General features: G+C 50.1%; 4 protein-coding genes across 10 annotated transcripts in view; 3 read left to right on the top strand and 1 right to left on the bottom strand.

Annotated features, from left to right (window-relative positions):
- Positions 1–3,222, top strand: part of Arpc2 (actin related protein 2/3 complex subunit 2) — a 29,104-nt gene extending 25,882 nt beyond the window's left edge. For both annotated transcript variants that reach the window (XM_005070501.4, XM_005070502.4), the window contains 2 exons: positions 558–658; positions 2,772–3,222. In XM_005070501.4, the coding sequence (XP_005070558.1) occupies positions 558–658; positions 2,772–2,796 (126 nt within the window). In that variant the 3' untranslated portion in view covers positions 2,797–3,222. The remainder of the gene's footprint in view (positions 1–557; positions 659–2,771) is intronic.
- Positions 3,223–11,294: 8,072 nt separating this feature from the next.
- Positions 11,295–14,027, top strand: Gpbar1 (G protein-coupled bile acid receptor 1). The gene is made up of 2 exons (XM_005088049.4): positions 11,295–11,657; positions 12,869–14,027. The coding sequence occupies exon 2, from the start codon at positions 12,915–12,917 to the stop codon at positions 13,908–13,910; it is 996 nt and encodes a 331-aa protein (XP_005088106.1). The 5' UTR covers positions 11,295–11,657; positions 12,869–12,914; the 3' UTR covers positions 13,911–14,027.
- A 152-nt stretch (positions 14,028–14,179) lies between these two features.
- LOC101829957 (angio associated migratory cell protein) lies at positions 14,180–19,165 on the bottom strand. 4 transcript variants are annotated; one of them, XM_005088050.4, is made up of 11 exons: positions 18,948–19,165; positions 18,339–18,497; positions 17,391–17,510; positions 16,709–16,848; positions 16,339–16,483; positions 16,061–16,144; positions 15,854–15,969; positions 15,645–15,748; positions 15,414–15,504; positions 15,099–15,253; positions 14,180–14,659 (listed from the first exon to the last, which is right to left on the bottom strand). In XM_005088050.4, exons 1-11 carry the CDS (start codon positions 19,066–19,068, stop codon positions 14,584–14,586), a joined length of 1,311 nt encoding a protein of 436 aa, XP_005088107.3. In that variant the 5' UTR covers positions 19,069–19,165; the 3' UTR covers positions 14,180–14,583. The 4 variants fall into 4 exon arrangements, with proteins under 4 accessions (XP_005088107.3, XP_005088108.3, XP_040609269.1 ...); XM_005088051.4 differs by having other exon boundaries at positions 18,339–18,494; positions 18,948–19,163; XM_040753335.1 differs by lacking the exon at positions 18,948–19,165 and adding an exon at positions 18,619–18,850.
- Positions 19,166–19,270: 105 nt separating this feature from the next.
- The window catches only part of Pnkd (PNKD metallo-beta-lactamase domain containing), a 66,298-nt gene continuing 63,477 nt past the window's right edge, over positions 19,271–22,091 (top strand). The window contains exons 1-3 of one of the 3 annotated variants that reach the window (XM_005088052.4): positions 19,271–19,582; positions 20,318–20,486; positions 21,572–21,938. In XM_005088052.4, coding sequence (XP_005088109.1) covers positions 19,516–19,582; positions 20,318–20,486; positions 21,572–21,764 — 429 coding nt within the window. In that variant the 5' untranslated portion in view covers positions 19,271–19,515 and the 3' untranslated portion in view covers positions 21,765–21,938. Of the gene's footprint in view, positions 19,583–20,317; positions 20,487–21,571; positions 21,939–22,091 lie in introns of those variants that run through there. The other 2 variants (XM_040753336.1, XM_040753337.1) reach the window with 2 other exon arrangements.

Genomic DNA, 22,091 nt, shown 5'->3' with positions numbered 1-22,091 from the left:
CAGGGACCTGATGCACTCTTCTGGCCTCCATCTCCATGGACACATGCACATATAGAATGTACATAAAATCATGCAGGCACATGTATTCTAAAAAAAAATCTTGCCGGGCAGTGGTGGCACACACCTTTAACCCCAGGGCTTGGGAGGCAGTGTCAGGCAGATCTCTGTGAGTTCCAGGCCAGCCTGGTCTATAAGAGCTATTTCCAGGACATGCCCCAAAGCTAAACAGAGAAACGCTATCTCAAAAAAATCTTTAAAAAGTTCCAGAGGCCTGAAGAAGTCATCTGTTGGTATCTCTTGGTGTGGCCAGTCGTAGACCACTTGCTTAGCATGTTCCTCACAAGTTTGGCCCCACAGTAAGAGAGAAATGGCCTTCTCCTCTCCCCCCTCTTCCTTCCTGTAGTAGGGGGGGGTTAGTCTATATCTCCGGAATTGCTGCCTGGCAGTCCCACCCTCCCTTACGTGCTCCCTAGCATACCCCATGTTCATACCAATGAAAGCAAAGCTATTTCTTTAGCATGTGGGCCTATTTCAGTTCCTCCTTTGTTTGCTCTTAGGCCTATATTCATACACGAATGCGAGCAAAAACATCTGACTTCCTTAAGGTGCTCAACCGTGCACGCCCAGATGCCGAGAAAAAAGAAATGAAAACAATCACGTAAGTAGAAGGACCCTCCCCCCTCCCACCTCAGCTCAGCAGAAGTAGCAGGTCCTGATGCAGTGCCTGTACCCAGTGACTGAAGAGGGCAGTGGGGCCGAGCCTAGAGCTACCTAAGTGAAAGTGAGATGAAACGGCTTCCCTTCTGAAGGCACCAGGCAGAGTTCCTCCTTTCCACAGTCTTTGTGGGCTACAAGAATGACAGGGAAAGAAATCACACACACACACCCCTTAAACTAATAATCTGTTCTCTGTGGGCTTGAATTTTAAGAGGTGAGTCTCTTCCTTCTGTGTTCCTGGAGGTGGAGTTAGTCACTTGAGGACATGGTTATCTGAAGAGGCCTGGAGGCAGCACCTCCATGTTCTTTCTGCTGCTCTGCTCTCAGCAGGAAAGATGTACAAGGCACAGGCTGCCTGTGTCAGGGACAAAGATGACAAGCAGAGCAGTAAGCAGTGTGACTCTGCTCAAAAGGCCAACGGGATGGGAGACCTAGAGAGTTTGCTGGAGTGTGGGTGGCAGGCGTTGAGAGCTCCTTCAGCTCCTGGTGTGGGCCTCTGTACCAGTCTATTGACATCTGAGCTGTTCCACTGAGTCCTAAGAAGTAGGTAAGGGGATTTTAGTAACAGGAACATCAGGCATCTGTGTGCTTGGTGGGAAGTCTGAGTGTCTATGCTGCCACCTACAACCTAAAAGGTTGGTGTTCCGTCTGACCTCTATAGAGAGATCGAATCGGATGTCATGGTATGGCAGCGGTGTAGCATATGTAAAAAGTGCAAAGCTGTAGACGAGGTAGGCAAGTGTGGTTATGTCCAGGGAGGCACTTGTTTTTTTCTGTCTTTTTCAAGACCCTGTCTCCTAGTGCCTGCAGTTTCTCCTTTCCTTCCTTGTCTTTACGACAGTGCCTTGTGTGACCTGGGATAGAAAGGGAAACTTGCTCTGGATGACGTGTCAGAACCATACAGAACCAGCCTGTGGCATGAATCTGTGGTCCTAGCTACTGAGGCTGTTGGGGACTGAAGCAGAAAGATAGGTTGAGACTCACCTCAGTAACGTTAGCAAAATCTTACCTCCAAAAACAAACAGATAGGCTGGGAGATGGCTTAGTTGGTCAAGTGCCCACTGTGCTAACTTGAGGACTTGAGTTCAGATCCCCATCACCCATGTATAAACTAGGTGTGGTGGCACATTCCTGTAACCTTAGTACAAAGGGCTCAGAGACAGGTGGATTGTAGGAGCTCTCTAGCCAGCCAGTCTCAGCAGTCAGTGAGTCCAGGTTCAATGAGAAACCTGTTTCGAAAAATATGATGAAGAGCCAGGCACGATGGCACACATCTTTAATCCCAGGATTCATTTGGAAGGCAGTAGTATGATATCAATGATTTCAAGACCAGCCTGGTTACGTAGCAAGGTCCAGGCCACCTAGAGCTATGGAGTGGGACCTTGTCTCCAAAAAAAAAAAAAGAAAAGAAGAAGGAAAGAAAACCAATTGACCAATTGAGGGAAAACATCCAGTGCTGACTTCTGGCCTTTACAAAGATACACATACAAAGCAAGCAAAGAAAAATAAAACCAGACAGAAAGATCAAAAGGTGGGATGTTAGAATAGCCCTGGAACTGTTTGCATCACCTATCTTCACCCTAATAATTGTCCCTTCACCAGTCTGTTCTATGGCCAGCATTGGACAAAGAGGCAGGAATTGGTTACTGCCCTGATGGGGTACCTGAGGAAAGATGAGTCCTTCACAGGAATAAATTTAGTTGTTCAAAAACCTGCTATCCTGCTAAATATGGACAGATTAAAATAATTCAGGCCTGCTCTTAGACAAAGGCAGGCGCAGTGTACCTAGCTAGTTCCAGGTCATCTAGGGCCACACAGTGAGACACCATTAAAAAAAAAAAAATGAAGACAATTTTCCCATCTGCTGGGAATATCCAGCGCCCTGAAGGGCTTGGCACAGTGTTACTTACAGTATTGAGTCAGAAGAAAGGTAGCAAAGCCATTCTCCCTTCCCTCATTGTTGGGTGTCCCTTGGGCATTCCACCCCAGGTTGAGTACAGGTTAGAAGGAGAGGCTATTTGGAACAAGCCTTCACACGGTCTCTGCTTTTGAAGGGGGAAGACATTTTCATCCCGCTAACGCTTGGGAACTGAGGAGGAAGCGCTGTTGATGGAAGGCTGGACCGCTCGCTACTGGATGACTGTAGCCCTTCGTGTTGCACCTCTCCAGGTTCTTAAGGGATTCTCCGTCTGGGTTCCTTTTTGTACGAGTTTGGCAAATAACCTGCAGAAACGAGCTGTGCTTGCAAGGACTTCATAGTTCCCAAGAATTTAAAAAGAAAAAAAAATTCCACTTGATCAACTTAATTCCCTTCTTGTATTTTTCCCTCCCTTACTCCCCTTCCTCTTCACCCTTTTCCAAGCTGTTTGCTTTGCAATATGTTACTGGTAATGAGTTGCAGATAATGCAATCTTAACTTGTTTTCTTCTAAGTATTTGAGTTCAAAACTCCTGTATCTAAAGAAATACGGTTGGGGTCATTAATAAAGAAAATCTTTCTATCTTACTTGAGGATTTGCTGGTTTTTTGGACTGTGGTTCCAAAAGAGAAAAGGGTGGGCCTGCACTGCCCCTGAACTGCAAGCCCGCAGAGTTTGGAGCCTCTCTTCTCTACAGGAAGGAAGGGCTGGTTTGTACATTTGAAGTGGGGTGGTGGGAGCTTGTTTGTTTGCTCTCGCTTTGTAGCCCATGTAGACCTCTCCAGCAGTCTTCATGCCTCAGCTTTCTGAGTTCTGGAATTATAGGAGTGAGCCGTCTTTGTTCTGTTTGTTTCTTTGAACATGCTTCTCACATTGTAAAGCGTGGTTGCTGACACTACCCAGCTGAGTAGCCAAGAAGCTCCCTTAGAGTGACAGGCAAATTAAAATGTTTTCTGGGACTGGGAATGTACTTCAGTTGATAGACTGCTTGCCTAACCTTTCACAAACCCCTTGGTTCAATCACCAGCCCCATGTAAACTAGGCTTGGTGGCACACACCTTTAGATATTTTTGCTTTGTTTTGTTTTTTGTTTTTGTTTTTTTTTTCAAGACAGCATCTGTCTGTATTGTTTTGGAGCCTGTCCTGGAACTCACTTGGTAGACCAACCTGGCCTCAAACTCACAGAGATCCGCCTGCCCAAGTGTTGGGATTAAAGGCATGCACCACCAATGCCTGGCGATATTTTTATTTATTTTTAATTAATTAATTTGTTTGTTTTGTTGTTGTTGTGTTTGTTTTTCTCGAGACAGGGTTTCCCTGTGGCTTTGGAAGCTGTCCTAGAACTCACTCTGTAGATCAGGCTGGCCTTGAACTCACAGAGATCTGCCTGCCTCCACCTCCCGAGTGCTGGGATTAAATGTGTGCGCCACCACCGTCCGGCAGATATTTTTATTTTATGTGCATAAATGTTTTGCATATACACACATTCTCCAGTGCATGTTTTCGTAGGTGTGTGCATCAGGTAAGGAAAGGGGCATCGTATCCTTTCTAATTGGAGTTACTGGTGGCTTTGAACTGCTCTCTGGGTCCAACTTCTGCAGAAGCAGCTAAGTGCCAATCACTAAGCCACCCCTCCATCTGCTATGGCATACACCTTTTAATCTTAGCACTTGGAGGATGGGGACAGGAGGATCAGAAGTTCAAGGTCATCCTCAGATGTATAAGCATTGAGGCCAATCTAGACCATGTGAGATATCCTCTCAGAAAAGAAAGGAAGGAAGGAAAAGAAAAGCTCTCTGTCTAGGCTGTGTGTGTGCATTTGTATGTATATGAGAGATTTGGGATTTAGGTGGGGGTTGGTTGGTTTTGAAATAGGGTCTCACTATGTAGTCCTGCTGCCCTCACTGAGAGATCCACCTGCCTCTGCTTCTGAGTGAGAACTGGAATTCAAACTGCTTGTTCTTCAATCATAATTAATAATGGGTATTTCCTGAAATGAAGTTCTGCAGAACATTGATGGGTATTCCAGTATGGAGCTAATGCATTCTGACTGGGAGGCCACATTCCAACGGATTGGTGTCCTACACAAAGCTCACTGTAGGTGGTGCCTGCCGAATAGATACCTGGGAACCTAGCAGAGTGTGCTGTCCCCTAGAAAGATATTGATGCCAAAAATAAAATTTGTTTTGTAAAATCTTGTCCTTAGAGTTTGAGGGGTATTCAGAATGATTTGAAGGCTGTTCTTTTCTTTGTCTCCATTTCAGGCATTGTATTTCAAGCTAGTTTGACAGTCATAGTGAATTGTGTTGCCACCTGACTGTATGTGACAGCACTTTTATTTTCTACAGATTTGTTTTTCAGATAATGATACATTTGTTTGCATGCATGTTAGAGATAATAAAGCGAGGTCCTGTTACCTTCCCAGTAGTGACAACTTGAGTGATTGTAGCCCAGTATCAAACCAGTAAAACAACATTTTATTTTGTGTGTCCACTTTGTTCACTTTTTTTTTGTTTTTGTTTTTGTTTTTGTTTTTTGAGACAGGGTTTCTCTGGGGCTTTGGAGGCTGTCCTGGAACTAGCTCTTGTAGACCAGGCTGGTCTCAAACTCCACTTTGTTCACATTTAATCAGTTTATTTAACACTTGTTTGTGCCTTTGTTGTGTGTTTCTGGTCACTTGGATAATTTTCTGAACACCAGCGTTTGTTTTTAAAAGCAGAGTAGTGCAATTAGAGTAGTCACTGTATCACACATAGTATTGATTGGAGTTTTTTTTTTTAAATACACGTGCACCAGGACAGAGTTAGAACTATTTACTCTGTCTATTGTCAAATTTAAAATATTGCAAGTTGTTCAATCATTAGACTTACATAATTGAAATGGGCTTCCAGGGACCTGTAGGTTCTCCTGGTCTCTTATTCTGGGAGGTTAAAAAAAGTATCTTGAGAGGTATTTAAGAGAGTTTCTGGGGGCTGGAAAGATGGCTCAGAGGTTAAGAGCACTGGCTGTTCTTCCAGAGGTTCTGAGTTCAATTCCCAGCAGCCACATGATGGCTCACAACCATCTATAATGAGATCTGGTGCTCTCTTCTGGTGTACAAGCATATATGCAGGTGGAACACTGTATATATAATAAGTAAATCTTTTAAAATTTTTTTTAAAAAGTTTCAAAGGCAGTTTTGGTAGTTTTTGTTCTTTTGGTTTTGTTTTTGAGACAGGATCCAGTTATCTAGCCCAGGCTGGCCTCTGCCTCTAAAGTGCTGGGATTACAAGTGTGCATCATCATGACCAACTACTTCAATTTTCATTCCATTTTTGGTTTTGGTTTGGTTTTTGACAAAGCATCACTCTGCCCAGGTTGGTCTCAAACTTATAGCAGCCTTCCTGCCTTGGCCTTCAAGTTCTGGGATGACAGGTTTACACTACCCAACTCTAGCTACCATTTGCCCTTTTGCTGATTTTAGAACAAGAACTCTGAAATCTCCCAATGCATTCTTGGCAGTAGTGACAGCTTGCTTTTTTTTTTTTTTTTAAAGATTATTTCCACATACACACACCCCACTACTCCTTGGTATACCTTCCTTTCCCCCTTAACCCTATTTTTTCCTACTTAGTCTCCTAGTGGTTAGACTATTAAGACAGTACCCTCTCCCAGCAACTACTAACATTAGTCCCTTAAGGAAGGATGGGACCTCATGGGCATCTCCTGTCCATGAAAAGTTGGAGAGCCCAGTCTTCTGCAGGTATCCATAGCTGCTGTGTGTTTGTGGTTCTAATAGCAGCATCATACCTGGGTGGCAGTGTTTTGGGATACTCTTCCCCATCTTCCAGGTCTTGAATTCTTTTTACCTTCGCTTCTGTCTCAGGGTTTCTATGCTGTGAGGAGACACCATAATCACAGCAAGTCTTATAAAGGAAAACATTTAATTGGGGCTCCCTTACAGTTCAGAGGATAGGACTTGGGTTCCCGCATTAGGCAAGCAGCTCACAATTCCTTGTAACTCCAGTTCCAGGGGTATCCAACCCTTCCACCCTCAGCAGGGACACCCCACTTATGTGCATGTACACACACACACACACACACACACACACACACACACACACACACACACACAATGTTTAAAAATAAACTCCAGTCCTTGGGAAGTAGAATCAAGTGGATTTCTGTGATTTCAAAACCAGCCTTTTCTATGCAGTGAATTCCAGGCAAGGCAAAGCTACATGGTATACCCTTGTCTCAAACAGAAACAAAAAATCACAATACCATAGTTCTGGCAGACAACCACTAATAACAGCAATAACCTGTATTCTTTTGGGGGTCTCTGAGACATTAGATTTCTAAAGAAATACTATAGGACCCAGGCATGGTGGTATACACCTTTAACCCCAGTACATAGGAGGTAGAGGCAGGTGGATCTACAAAGGGAGTTCCAGGACAGCCAGTATGGTGACAAAGAGAAACCCTGTTTCAAAAGAAAAGAAAGAAATTGGAGGGGAAAAGTATAATGGTGTTAAATATTTTTAAAATAGTAAATTCTGCCTAATTCCACAATACTTTGCCAACATCAAAAGCCCATGCTGCCTGGGTGAGGCAGAGACGTTTTCTTAGTGATTTAGCCACTGGTAAAGTGTTTATGCTCCTGTAAACAACTCATGAAATTCATTGACTCCTTAAAAGAAAAGGAAAAGTAGAACAGTTGGGAAGAGGACAGGGGCCAACAGGCATATCAGGACAAGAGGGCACCAAGTAAGTATGATGGCCGTGCATTGCCTACATGTAAGAACATGTGATGGAACATAATACATACATGGGAATAAAAATGCACTTTGAGTTGGGCATAGTGATTCATACTTGTAATCCTTGTACTCCTAGTTTCAAATGATGGGGAAAGAACACAGATACATGTTATACAGCATAGGCACCTCTGATGCCTACAGATACATAAGTGGGGTTTCCCTCCCCCCCCTGTGCTAGGGATGAACCCCAGAGCCTCATGTGTGCTAGGCAACCACCAGCCACCACTGAACTACACTCCAGATCTATAACATAGCCATGTAATCTTATTTGTTCTCTTGGGTATGTGTGCATGAGTGCAAGTTCCTGTGGAGGCCGGAAGCATTGCATCTCCCTGTATCTGGAGTTATAGGAGGTTATGAGTTGCCTAACATGAATGCTGGGAACCAAACTTGAGTCCTTTGCAAGAGCAGTGTATGCTCTCAACAGTACCCCCCCATACATTCAGACGGCCAAAAGGTGTTAGAATGTTGGATAAGTGGTATTTAAGTCAAGCTTCTCTATGTTTTGGGCTTTCCAGACCTTCCCTGAGATGGTTGTATACTCTCCCCTTCCTATATTAGAGAGGAGGGCAGGAATCTCTAGATCTTAATGGAACATTTTTAGCAGGAAAGGAAATGAGGTTACAGTAAGAAGTAGAGGGGGTGTATTAGATACAGAAGGAGCAAGCCTAACCTAGCTGCTACATCAGTGTGCTTTGTAGATGCTCAAACGTGGCAGTTGACATCCAGCTGCTTTCTATACAGGGCTCACCTGACACACCCTTGTACAATCCTCCCTGAAACCTAAGCTGAGAGAGAGGATGTGAGGACTGATAGGATTCAAGGGTCTCACATAAGATGGGCTAGTGCAGGCGGGGCGTTGGTGGCACACGCCTTTAATCCAAACACTCGGGAGGCAGAGGCAGGCGGATCTCTGTAAGTTCGAGACCAGCCTGGACTACCAAGCGAGTTCCAGGACAGCCTCCAAAGCCACAGAGAAACCCTGTCTCAAAAAACCAAAAAAAAAAAAAAAAAAAAAGATGGGCTAGTGCTCAACTGGTTTCTATTTCCATCTAATCTAGCCATTCAGATTTAAGAACAGTTTCTTCTGCCCCAGTAACTGAATAGGGGGTTCTCAAAGCCAGCATCCTGACCAGTTTTAACAGTACCCAGAAGGTATATCCACATCAGTGGGCCAGCTGGGGATGGTAGTGCAAACCAGTGATCCCAGCACTTGGGAGGTTGAGGCAGGAGGATGAAGAGTTCAAGGTTAGCTTGGGCTCTATACCAAGACCATGTCTTGTTAGTGTGGGGGTGTTAAGCAGTAACTGGGAAAGCAATTCAGAGTATGGGAAGTTTCATCTGCCTCCCTGAGCCAGAGTAACTACTTTCAGACCTCATAAAACACACCCACCCAGTCCCAAATGCATCAGGAAAATAAATAGCAAGGTGGACCAGGGAGGTCCAGGAGGCTTCTGGGACAGTCCGAATTGTCCACCCCAGCACGTGTTCTCCATCAGGAAAATGGCGGGTCAGGGCCACAGGCAGCAGATGAAGCATCTGAAAACTTGCACCCGCCTAATGTGGGTGGAAGGGGAAAAGAAACTATCATGGCCGAGAGTTTGACAGTTAGAGAGGAAGCAGATGAGCCGGTGAGGGAGAAGCTGGGCTGAGCACAGGACAGAACCCAGGCTCTCCAGCTCCCACCGCCTGAGCTGTCCCTTTACACGTCATACCACACACAGTGTTTAGACAGAGCAGAGAAGAAACAGGCATCCTGAATCCCTGGGGAAGGAGGCTGGGAACAGAGGATGGACTGTTTATTCCTGGCAGCCCCATACCCAAGGGTCTTGCACCACTGTAGTCCGGCCCCAGACAACACTCCCAGAGCCTGACTCACACCCACTGCCACTTCCACTGCGTGGGTCTGAGACTTTCTGGAGGATGGGGTCGAAGGCTGCTCTGGTTAGTCTCCCAGCAGAAGCTCCGCCTCTCCATGACCCAGGAATGAGTGCTGTCGGACAAACGGTGCCAGAGTCCTCAAACCTCAAGCCTTTGGGGCTGCATTTCTCCAAGGGAACTGAAGTTCTTTTGCTCTGTGAGGAGGTTGGTCTCATCTCAATCCCAGCTTTCTTGTGGCAGTCTTAACCTATTTCAGTCCTTAAGAAGTTTGGCTGGGCTCCCCCTCACCCTATGCCGCACTTGATACAGGAGTGCAAATCAGGCATAGAACCCTTGGCTTCGACATTGTGAACATGTGCTTCTTTCTCTCTACCTAATTTCCTCTGTTTCCCTGTAGATCAAAAAAATGCCATTCCTTTGATTTCCTAGGTTCTCTGTCTGCCTTTCTCCGTAGAGTGCTTGTTTTGGAGGAGACAGGTGCTGAGAGGAGTAGACATCCATCCTGTGATGTTAGCATTAACAGGAATTGAGTACTTAAGAGCCAAGGGTTGAACTGGCTCATGTTACCTCCTTTGCTGGAGAGGGAGTCTCTTATTTCATTTGGTTGCTTGGTTGGTTTTGTTGGATTGAAACAAGGTCTCACTATGTTTCTGAAGCTGACTGCAACTCACTACAACCCAAATGTCTCAGCATCACAAGTGCTCGGATTACAAACCGGGGAAGGGAAGTACAAGTTTGAGCTCTACTATGCAGAAAAAAACAAACAAAAACAAAAAACAAAACTAAATTGTATCTGGCAGTGGTGGCACATGCTTTTAATCCCAGCACTCAGGAGGCAGAGACAGGTGAATCTCTGTGACTAACCTGATCTACAAAGAGTTCTGGGACAGCCAGAGCTGTTATACAGGGACACCCTGTCTGGAAAAAACAAAACAAAAAACAAACAAAAAAAAAAAAGGAAAAAGAAACTAAGTTGAGAGAACTTAAACAGTTTGCCCAAGTTCCCACAGCGAACAGTGGGCCCTCTGCCAGCCCTGTCATATCAGCCTCAGCGCCATGGAGGAGGAGGAAGAACGGTCGTTTGACTGACGGCCCCTCACTGCTGTCAAGCATTGTGTCTAAGGGTGCCTCCCTGCTACAATCCCAGCAGGTGGCTTTTCCTTTGGGGACTACTGACAGCATTGAAACAGGCTCACTACAACCCAGGCTAGCCTCAGATTTACACTGATCCCCCTGCCTCAGCCTCCCAAATGTTAGCATTATAGATTTGAACCTCTACACCAGATCCATTTGTGCCTTATAAACACCCCCAAAGTCAACTGAGAAAATGTAATTCCCTTCCCCGGTTTGTAATCCAAGCACTTGTGATGCTGAGACATTTGGGTTGCAGTGAGTTGCAGTTGGGGATGTAATTGAGTTGATGAGTATTAATCTAATGAATGAATCTGTGAGTTCTATAACCTGTCTGTAATATGGTCCACAGACATGGTGACAAAGCCATCACCCTAGCTCTTGGGGGGTGGAGACAGTGATACTCCACTACAGAGGAGTTTGAGGGAGGCCAGCCTGGGTAATATGAAACCCTGTCTCATGACAAAATAAAAGTTGAGAGGTATGTAGGATGACCCCAGATTCAGGAAATCAAGGCTGGATTTCTAAGCTAAAAGACTTACCTAGTGATAAGAGTCAGTGAAGATTCTCAGGCCCCAATCCTCAACCGCCCCTCTCTATCTTTCGTACACACTATTCTTTGGTGTTCCTAGCTGGTTTGCAAGCTGCTGTGGCCATTCAGGGTTTAAGATACATAAAACAGCTCTATTAGCTGGCTGGTGTGTGTGTGTGTGTGTGTGTGTGTGTGTGTGTGTGTGTAGAGAGAGAGAGAGAGAGAGAGAGAGAGAGAGAGAGAGAGAGAGAGAGAGAGAGAGAGAGAGAGAGAGATTGAGATTCATTAGCTGGAATGTATTCCCCAGATGAACCCGGCAATGACAGTAAGAGGGTTCTGAGTTTAGGAAACCCACCTAGGTTTCAGGATGTGGCAGTCTGCTAGGGAAAGGTTCACTTGTGCAGGAGGGAGCCTCTCTGTAACAGCAGTCAGGATGTGCCAAGTCCCACCCCAGAGGCGGAGCCAAGACTCAGGCCCTCCAGCTTGGACTCCTCCATCCCTTCAGGAACCCAGGCCAGGACAGAGCATGAGTCTGCTTCCTGCTGTCCCCAGCATAGAAGCAGCATGCACTCATTGGCCAGGACACCAGACATGGCCCGAAGCCCTGCGAGAGTGACTGCTGTGAGTCTCTGATCCTCAAAGAAAAGCCCAGCTAACAAGCACCACCTGTTCCTAACAGCCATGTGAGTAGATACACCCCAACCCCTCCAGGTCTGATCCTGAAACGGTCACTGCAGTGGCTTAAGCCACGGGAGTACCCCCCCCCCCAGGACATTACCCCGATGTAGATCTCTACCTTTCTTTACCCTGAGGGAGGCTGGTGAGGTTCTGAAGGGCTGAGGGCTCGGGCTCGGGCTCGGTCTCTGGAGTTTAATGAAAGTGGATGGTGTAGGGTGGGAGGGGCAAACTAGAGCGCTGCTGAGGGCTGCTGGAGAGGGAGAGGTAAGTCTGGGTGGCAGGCTGTTGCGGGAGACTGATGAAGAAATAAGCCAGCAGAGGGAAAAGCATCGGGTGTGCGCCATTCTGGGAGCTGTTGGGATGGAAGGAGAGCATCTCTCAGTCTAAGGTAACCATAGAGCTGGTGCAGGTCCTGGGAGAGAGGCCTGAGGAGGGGAGGGCAGAATCCTTCCGTATTGACTTTGATCCTAGCAACAGCAGATGCTCTCCTGTTGATAGGATCCAGGACCCCTCCCACTGGCCCTTGAATGTGGCCTGGGACTGAGACCAGGCAGCCAAGTAAAGGAAAGCAACAGGGTCAATTTGAAGGCTCAGCCTGTGTTTAGAAGTTAAGGGGGTCCCTCTCTGTTCTTAGCACCCCCAATTCCTTGCCAAGCATCTCCCCACCCATCCCTCTAGTTCCCAGGAAGGACCTGTTGCTAGTGTAGAGCGGACGAGTAAAGTTTATGGGCTGGAAGTCCTACCCAGAGGCTGTTCACTGAGCTGTAACAGGCTCCAAGTGTAGACAGGGTGGGGGTGCAGGGACAGGGCACTCTGTGACTTCCCGTGGCTGTCTGGACGCTGTCCTCTCTTGGCACCCAATGTGGGCAGGCAAAAGTTGCCTTGCTTTGGGTAGGTTGCCTTCCAGTCTAAACAGCCATGAACTGAGCTGCCCTGAGGCTGGAGGATGGCTGAGATAGGTGAAGCTGCCCAAATGTGGTTATTGCCTGAGGGGCAGCCTCTAATATCTTACAGGGAACCGAGGTGCCAGAACTGATTTCCCAAGCAAAACCAAAAGCATGACTTCCCTGTGTAACTTTTAATGTTTCAACGGAAAAATCTGTCTCAGCAAACAGGGTATGGCCCAGGCTGAGTCTGCAGCCTCTATGTTAATGTGCTGTCCCCATCAGGACAGAAACTGCAGCTCCAACCTAACTCTGGCCACTCCACCATCCAGGCATGCTGACTGACTGCAGCTCCAGGCCTTCCATGTGCCAAGACCCATGATGACACCCAACAACACTGGGGAGGTGACCAGCTCCATTCCCATGGGGGCACTGGAGCTTTCCCTGGCCCTGGCAAGCCTCATCGTCGTCGCCAACCTGCTCCTGGCTCTAGGCATCGCCCTGGACCGCCACCTGCGCAGCCCACCTGCTGGCTGCTTCTTCTTAAGCCTGCTACTGGCTGGGCTACTCACAGGACTGGCACTGCCCATCCTTCCCGGGCTATGGAACAGGCGCCACCGGGGCTACTGGTCCTGCCTCCTTCTCCACTTGGCCCCCAACTTCTCTTTCCTCTCCCTGCTCGCCAATCTGCTGCTAGTGCATGGGGAGCGTTATGTGGCAGTGATGCAGCCACTCCGGCCCCATGGGAGTATGCGGCTAGCCCTGCTCCTCACCTGGGTCAGCCCCCTGCTCTTTGCCAGCCTGCCTGCTCTGGGCTGGAACCACTGGAGTCCTGGTGCCAACTGCAGCTCCCAAGTTGTCTTCCCAGCCCCCTACCTCTACCTCGAAGTCTATGGGCTCCTTTTACCTGCTGTGGGGGCTGCTGCCCTTCTCTCTGTCCGAGTGCTGGCCACTGCCCACCACCAGCTACAGGACATCTGCCGACTAGAGCGGGCAGTGTGCCGTGATACACCCTCAACCCTGGCCAGGGCTCTGGCCTGGAGGCAGGCTCGGGCACAGGCAGGAGCCACGCTGCTCTTTTTGCTGTGCTGGGGACCCTATGTGGCCACACTGCTCCTGTCGGTGCTGGCCTTTGAGCGGCGTCCGCCACTCGGGCCTGGAACTCTGTTATCTCTCATCTCACTGGGCAGCGCCAGTGCCGCGGCTGTGCCTGTAGCCATGGGTCTGGGTGATCACCGCTACACAGCCCCGTGGAGGGCAGCTGCCCAAAGGTGGCTGCGCGTGCTTCGAGGAAGAGCCAGAAGGGACAGTCCAGGCCCCAGCATTGCCTACCACACCAGCAGCCAAAGCAGCATGGACCTGGACTTGAATTAGGGTAACAGCAGCTACCGCTGCCTCCCATGCATTCCTCCATCTCTTATGCCCTGCTTCTTTGGATGGGAGCCCTTGCTCCATAGACCTTACCCTGACCAAATAAATCTCTGGCCACCATATCACAGTATCTCCTTCGGTATCTCAATGAGGGAGAAGGCAGGTTGACTGCCCTGAAACGACCCAGAGACAGACTGAGCACCAAGGAGAGATTTCACCTCCAACTAGGTACTGCTCTGTCCAGCCACCACAAAATGCACACAGACACTGCCTCTGGGAAGTATATTTTATTTACATTTTTAAAATCTGTAACTAGTCTCTCTTCCTCCTTTCCTTCCCCAGAGAGTTGGGAAGGGAAAGAACGGGAACCTCAAAGGCCTACCCCCCACATACAAAGACGCACCCCATGGCTCACACCAGCAAATCAAAGTGAAAGAAATGTGGGCCTCCTAAAGGGCCCCAGGGCTGGACAGGGGAGGGAGGGCCTGGTAAGGCGGGTCTCCAGGGAAGAAAAGGACAAGGAGTGGGCAGGTCAGCTGAAGGGGTTGGAAAGCAGTCCAATGCCCTCCCCTCCTTTTCCCTCTGCACCCTGCACCTCTGCTGGGGGGAGAGGGCGGGGAGGCAGGGGTCTTCCTTTATCCCCTCAACGCCAGACACTATGCCAGAGCCTCAGCCACTAACGGTCAGGTCTCTGGACACAAAACACTTTCGCTTTGTGGTCTCCCGATGTTGTCACCACCAGGGAGGCATCTCTGTGGACAGAAAACGGGGAAACAACTGAGGGACCTGAGGCCTAGTTCAAGCCCATTTCCCAGAGGTCCTAGGGCAGCATCACCTCTATTGTAGGTCCCTAGTGAGCCAGCACCTGGTGCTCAAGCCCTTCCCCCAAAGCCAGGGAGATGACTCAACCATGCCCATGAAAACTGCAAGGGAATCAATGAAGGAAACCCCAAATATGGTAACTATGCAGATCCCAGGGGACAGGTTCACTCGTAGCCTCCTGCCCCACAATGGGTAGGTCACTGCCAATCTCTGGGACAGCACTGGATCCCAGGACTATGACTGTACTGGTGGCCTGGCATTCTTTCGCAGGATGCACCCAGGCATTGGGTCTCATTTCCCATTCCCCAAAGGACCTGTGCTACCTCACACCAGACCCACTCTCTAGAGGTGTCAGCCCACTGTGCTTACTTGCTGAGGGCAAAGTCCAGGATCTCAGCAGTGTGGCCCCGGTAGTCGGTAAGCAGGCGGCCAGTCCGGGCATCCCAGAGACGAACAATGCCATCCAGGCTACAGGTGTACACTACCGCAGTGCCAGCCTCCCACAGCAGCTGAACAATGCCCGACTGTCCCAGGTTGTGACAGAGTAACAGAGCAGGGCAAAAGTCAGGAGGAAGAGAAGCACTGTCCACACCCTCAGAGGTGGGCACACGGCCACAGAGGACAGGCTGCCCCTTGGTTAACACAACAGCCCACGGAGTAGGAACAAAGTCCCAGACATCATACCTGGTGCTGGCACTGGTGCCGGAGTGTCTGTGTGGACAGGTCATAGATAGCCAGTGTTCCATCCAGATAGCCAACAGCGGCCAAAGGCATCCTGGTAAGCAGGTGACAAGGCTCTAGAGGCTCTAGATTCATGCACCTTCCCTCCTCCCTGGGCCTAATGCCTGGGTCCCTCTGCAAAGCCTCCTCCCTCAGTCTCTTGGGTTTCCAGGCCAAGGCTCTGCTCACACTCACACACTGCAGAAGCCCAAGGACTCCACAGAGTTCGACTCACTCTCCTCCCCTTCTCCCAGGCTGGGCTGGGAGGTGACTGTCTCAGGTCTGAACACACCCACAACCTATCGGTAAAAGAAGAGGGTCACAGAACTGAGTTCCAGGTCCCTTAACAGAGGAAAAGGGCAAGGGAAGGACAGAAGGTTCAGAAAGAAGCCCAAGCTACTTACCTTGCCTGTGGTGGCACTGACCAGCTTGGCCTGGCAATCCACAGAGCCGGTGAGGATTAGGCTGCCATCCTGGTTGGTGGCAACACAGGTCAAAGGGCCCTGATGACCCTCAGTCCCTAGGACAGAGCAGGGGTACATAGGCTCCGAGTCTTGCACTGGCTCTCCAGCTCCCCCAAACCCAAGTCAACAGCCTTCCTCCTCTCTTACCTTTCAGTACGTGGATGGGGTTTCCCTGCTTGAGGTCCCAAATCCTGATGGTACCATCTTCATATCCTACCACAGCTCTCTTCCCTAAAGACCAGGGCACGAATAACCGAAGGACACAGGTACACCAAGCAAAGAATGAGCAAGGAGAATAGAGTAGGGGACCCCAAAACTCCCCTGCAAGTAAGACCTAGTGTGAGGCAGCAGGAGGCTGGGATGACTGGAGTACCCCCAAGTCACTGGATCCACCTCTACCCCCAGGAGGAGACAGCTGTTCTCACCATCAGGGAGGACACGGCCACAGGTTGCAGGGCAGTTGGGGCCCTGGAAGGTCTTACAGTCACCATTCGGTACTTTCCACATCCAAGTGTTGCCGTCAGCTGTGCCCGCTAACAGGACAGGTGCCCGTGGGTGCCACTCCATCCACTGGGCAGAGAGGAAGGATCAGCTAGCAAGGCCTGCTACTCAGCCTAAGAGTCTATGAGCTCCACCTATGGTGTCCCTGCTTCTAAGGTTAGCAAGAACATTCCTGGTCAACAGACATAGTGCTGGAGCTGGGCTACTGTGGTTCAAAGCAAGCTTCCCCCGTCCCAGAAGTGCTCATCCCTACTTGAGGTCCCACAGAGTTGAAGCCCACTCCAAGGATCTCACCTCCAGGTCTCCTGCTTCAAAGGACCAGACTTCTTCCTTGGTGTCAACCTGCCACACTTTCAAAAGACCACTCATGTCCCCTGTGGCCACTAGGGTGGAGTCATGGCTGAAACCAGCACATGTCACAGAGTCTTTATGGCCTGCAGAGAAGTGGGCAGACTTTGAGTTCAAATTTGCCAGAGATGTAGCAAGTTCAAAGCCAGCCTTGGCTACATAGCAAATCTAAGGCCAACCCAAACTATATAACTTAAAAAAGAAAAAGCAGCAGAAAAGGAAGAACATTAAAAGGTGTCTAAATGCTGGGAACATGTGACCCATATATCTGGCCACCTTTTAAAAACAACTACCTAGAAAAAAGGTAGGAGGGCCTCAGCAGAACAAGTGTTCAAACTCACTGCAGCTCCAGGGACTAGAAACTCCAGGTATCCCAAGAAGCTGTTGACCCCACTATTCAACCACCCAAAGCCTAGGCCTCTCAAGCCATACTCCTGTCTTCTCTGTACCTCTATTTACCCCCACACCTCCTTCCATGCCCATCTTAGCCACACTCCCTTGGCCAATTAGCACTTCCTGTCCGAGTGCCCACAAAACAGTTATTCTTATAGTGTGGGTTCCCGGATCCAGCACGAGACACAGGCCACCTGCAGATGTGCAGAGGGTCACCCCCTGCCCGGCCTCTCACCTGCACACTCGAAGAGCAGCTCTCCATCGCTGAGCCTCCACACAAAGGCTTTGTCATCTTCACCCCCTGTCACTGCCAAGGTGTTGGTTTTGGGGTCCAGGCTCACACAAAACACAGATGCTGTCCCAAGAGATAGTCCACGAAAGGGGATGGAACTGGGCTCTCACCTAGAGTTCTGTCTTTCAGAACCTTTGAGGAAGCACATCTCCTTTCCCCAAAGCCACAGGTATTCTCCCCTGGAAAGGCTACAAGCACTTCTTGTCTGAAGCACTACGCTGTTAGGGAAATCCTTCCCAAGTCCTCCTCCCCCTGCTGTCCTGTTCCCCTTATCATCCCACTCTGAGGTACAAGCCACACAGTGTGTCTATGTGCACAGCTAACAGCACAGGATACCACCAGGCTGGGTATGAATTAAGTGATGGGAGCCTCATGAGACAGGCTTACAGAGAACTGACTCCTGAGAAGACTGCTGTCAATGCTACTTTTGGGGTGTCACTTGCCTTGACTTCCCACTAGGATTACTTCCATTCCCTTTCATCCAAGATGACTTGTTTTGTTTTTCCAGACAGGGTTTCTCTGTGTAGCCCTGGCTGTCCTAGAGTTCTGAGCAGGCTGGCCTCAGCCTCACAGAGATCACCTGCCTCTGCCTCTCAAGCGCTGGGATTAAAGGAGTGCACTCTCACCAAATTGACTTTAAAAAAAAAAAAAAAAAAAAAAGAACACCAAGATCCAGAAAGCTAACAAGGGTGATAGACTGCAAAACAGCAGGGGTAGGATTTGAACCTAGGTGTCTCACTTGACACCACTGCCAAGCCAAATCCTTTGGTCCTCCCTGTGAATTTCCTGCGGGCTTTCCATTTGTCTCTCCCAATACCCTGTCCAGGGCCAACGGGCCATACTTGGAAGTCCATCTGCACTGATCTGAGGAGGGCCCCTTCGAAGGCCTACCTGTGTGCAATGCAAAGGTGACCTCGCTATCATCCGGACCCTCCATGCTGCCGACCACCCCTTCCTGGGGTTCCAGGACCCAGCCCTCGTCATTGCCCTCTTCCTCTTCTTCCTCTTCCTCAAAGTCCACGTCTTCCATCTCCTGGGCCAGATCATCTGCTTTGGGAAAAGCGTTAAAAGGTGGATCTCGGAAGACAGGAAAGGAATGGGGTGAGGGGTGAATAGAGCGACGCCAGAGTGGGTCATGTGGCCAGAGGTTAGGGTGTCGTCCCACACGTACCGAGGAGAAGGAGAGCGCTTGGGGGGGCTGAGAAGGGGAGAGAAGCTGGGTCTGAAGACCTGGCGTTGGCCAGAGACCGTGTGGGAAGAGAGGACAGAGGGCATGACGGGAAGGGGGTGTGTGAGGGGAAGGGCCAGGGGAGGCGTCAGGGAACCCCCACCCAGCCAGGCCGCGAAACTAAGTGTGGGGGGTAGGGAAGGAGGGCTGGGAGAGAAACGTCGGTAGGAACGGCCGGTAGGGGAGGGGGCGGGGGGAGGGGGGAGAGCCAGGGGTCAGAGGCCAGGGGTGAGCGCCTCCTGCCCCATGGCCTCAGGAGCGCCAGTTCTCACCCGGGTCGGGCGGGCCTGGATCCAGCTCTACCACCTCAATGATCTCTTCATCTCCGTGGAAGCTTAGAGTCTCCAGCGGCGGGGTGTCAGCTGCCGCTCCGCTCTCGGATTCGGACTCCATGCGGCGAAACCTACGGATCCACTTCTCTGGGCCCAAACGCCTCCCAGAGTCAGCTCTGCGCGACGACGCGGAACCCGAGCCCCTCCTCCCGGGAGGAAGTAGGCGTAGGCGACTCCCGACCGAAAGAGCGACGGAATCCGGACCAATAGCGACGGAGGTGGACCGACAGAGCCGCCAATCACAAGGCACAGCTGGGATGACCAGGCCGGGGCGTGGCGGGAGAACCCAAGCTCCGCCTGACATGACTCCGCCCCCAGCTGGAGGGAAACAAGCGAGCGTGCGCGCCTCCGGGGTCTCCTGGGAGGAGTAGTTCTCCCGGGCCCGCTACGCGGACTTCTGGGAAATGTAGTTTCTGATCTGTAGGCAGGACGGAAGGCGCGGGGGAGGCCCCTTACGCAAACTACAATTCCCGGCGGGGAGCGCAGTGAAGGGGGGTGGGACCTGAACATGGCGGCGGTGGTAGCTGCTACGGCGCTGAAGGGCCGGGGAGCAAGAAATGCCCGCGTCCTCCGGGGTAAGGAGAGGGACCCCCGGGAGGGCAGGGCTCTATAAGATCCCATTCCCTTCACATCCCACCCAGCACGACAGCAGAAAGTCAGACTGCTAATTGCTGCCCATACCTCTCTGCAGGATCTTAGAGAGTCTGGGGGTGAAAGATGCTCTAAAGGTCACTCAGTCTAGCCCCTGCGTTCAGGTTACACTGCTTGTCTAGGGTCTTGCTGATAGAGGGAGTCCCAAAGAAGCCTTAGTTTCCCGCGTTCCAGGGCTTTCATACTCACCGCAGTGCAGAAGAGCGAGCCCTGGGCTTCTGGAGGCTTGAGTTCTAGCACCGGGTAATTAGCGGTTTGACCTTGTGAGGAGCAGCTCGTCTCTCGGGGCTTCAGTTTCCTCTTCTATAATACGAGGGGATGGAGTTAGCTACCCTTAGGAATAGCTAAAGTCCTGTAGTTTTAAAACAGTTCCCGGGATTTTCTTCATATGCATGTCATCGGTAAGTCCCTCTGCAGTCCTTCCCTACCGGTCTTCTGTATAGAAAGAACAGCGGCGAAGCTGGCTGTCCTGGCACGAGGGTGAGGATCCCGCAGTGACGTGGAAGTAGCTTCCAAAGGTGTCACCTCGATGGCGATTTTCCCATTTCTCTTTGGATTCTTCACAGCACTTGTTACTCCAACTGCAGTCACTCCCCTCCCTCAAAACTCAGCCGCTCCTCCCCTCCCTCACACTGACCTACCCCTTCTTTTATTCCCAGGGATTCTCTCTGGAGCCACAGCTAACAAGGCTTCCCAGAACAGGACCAGAGCACTGCAGAGCCATAGCTCACCGGAGTGCAAGGAGGAGCCCGAGCCCCTCTCTCCTGAGCTGGAATACATTCCCAGAAAGAGGGGCAAGAACCCCATGAAAGCTGTGGGTCTAGCCTGGTGAGTTTTAACTGCCTCTTTGCCTACCAGTGGGTGATGCCCTGAAGGGATGTCAGGACTTAGAAACTTAAGTTGCAGATGGTGAGCTGAGTCAAGGGAAGGGAACCGTTCGGTTCGAGGGATAGAATCTCAGTGAGATGGGGGTGGGGCAGTGGAGGGGACATTGAGGGGACCGGTTTTACTGTAGAACAACTTGAGCTTATCTGGTTTGGATTTGGCTCGCTGGCTTCATCCTTCCTTCTGGGAGCTGGGATAAGGATCCCAGTCTCAGTAATTACTTACAATTGTGTTGAAATGTGTTGTTTAGAAGCTAGAAATGGTTCTGTGGGTTTATTTGCTTCTGATTCTGGCTTTAATATATATTATTGATCGACATAAGGAAAGGGAAAGCAACATTTTTTTCCAGCAAGGGCCTGAGGCGTGACAGCACTTTGCCATATAACATTTCAAGCTTCTGGAGGTAAACATTGCACTTCCGTCTCACCAAGGAGGGAACTGGGGCTCCCAACTGGGATTCGCACCAGGTCATGACTTCATGCTCTTGGGCCCCTACCAAGACCGCCTTTGAGTAGTAGTTGCTCAGATTAAGACAGCTGCTGGTTGATATACTTTAGTGGTTAAGCGCACGCTTAACATCCTTGAAACCCCAAGTTCAACCCGCAACACCAAAAAGAAAAAAGAGGGGTCTGGGAGGGGATGTGAGGCAGTTTAGGCAGAGGGGACCCTTGCTAACTCACAGAGGGCTATCACTGTCACACATGAGCATTCAGCAGGAAAACAGCCCCTGAATATCACCCATAACAAGAGGAATGAAGAGGTAGGCAGGCCCACACTGGCCCTTTAGTGTCTGCCATGCCTAGAGTTTGGAGTTGACCAGGATATACTAGAAAGCTGTTACAGTGTCTTAGCAGGCAGCAGCGGGATCAGATTTGTAGGGTCCCTCCAGCAGCCGACACAAAGGGCAGGTAGACACAGAGGTATCACAACAGCATTTGTACATTTGGCAAAGCTGGGCTGATTCTTCCAGCTCCTCTGGCTCAGTCCCAGTCCCTGCCCAAACCCCGTGCACATCTCCCCATCCCTAGGGCCATCGGCTTCCCCTGTGGTATCCTCTTCTTCGTCCTCACCAAGCAGGAAGTGGACAAGGACCGTTTGAAGCAGATGAAGGCTCGGCAGAACATGCGGGTGTCCAACACGGGCGAGTATGAGAGCCAGAGGTTCAGGCCTTCCTCCCAGCAAGCCCAGGTCCCTGAAGTTGGGTCTGGGGTACAGAACTGAGTGAGGATCACTGCAACCTTGCATTAGACTGTTGACTGGAGTCCTGTGTGGCTAGTTGTGGTCATTTCCCCTGCGACCCACCAGAGGGCGCATGATGCTCAAGCTGCTGCAAGTACCCACCTTTTCCGCACAGAGGAACCAGCCAAAGGCAAATAAAGTTATTAAGAACTGGCATGGAAAGGAAGCAGGGCTGAATTTGTAAGCCCCAGGGAGGGAAGGGGCAGAGTGGGGCTGGCTGCTCATCCCTGTTTCCTCACAGAAGACCTGTGTTCCCAGCTGGGTGGTAAAGTAACCACAGACTTATGTGCAACATGCCTAAGAACAGGC

This window comes from Mesocricetus auratus, unplaced genomic scaffold (assembly GCF_017639785.1).
Source record: "Mesocricetus auratus isolate SY011 unplaced genomic scaffold, BCM_Maur_2.0 Super-Scaffold_100010, whole genome shotgun sequence".
NCBI classification, from domain to species: Eukaryota; Metazoa; Chordata; class Mammalia; order Rodentia; family Cricetidae; genus Mesocricetus; species Mesocricetus auratus.
Note: the sequence above shows the minus strand (reverse complement) of the source record. Positions and strands in the feature narration are given on the sequence as shown.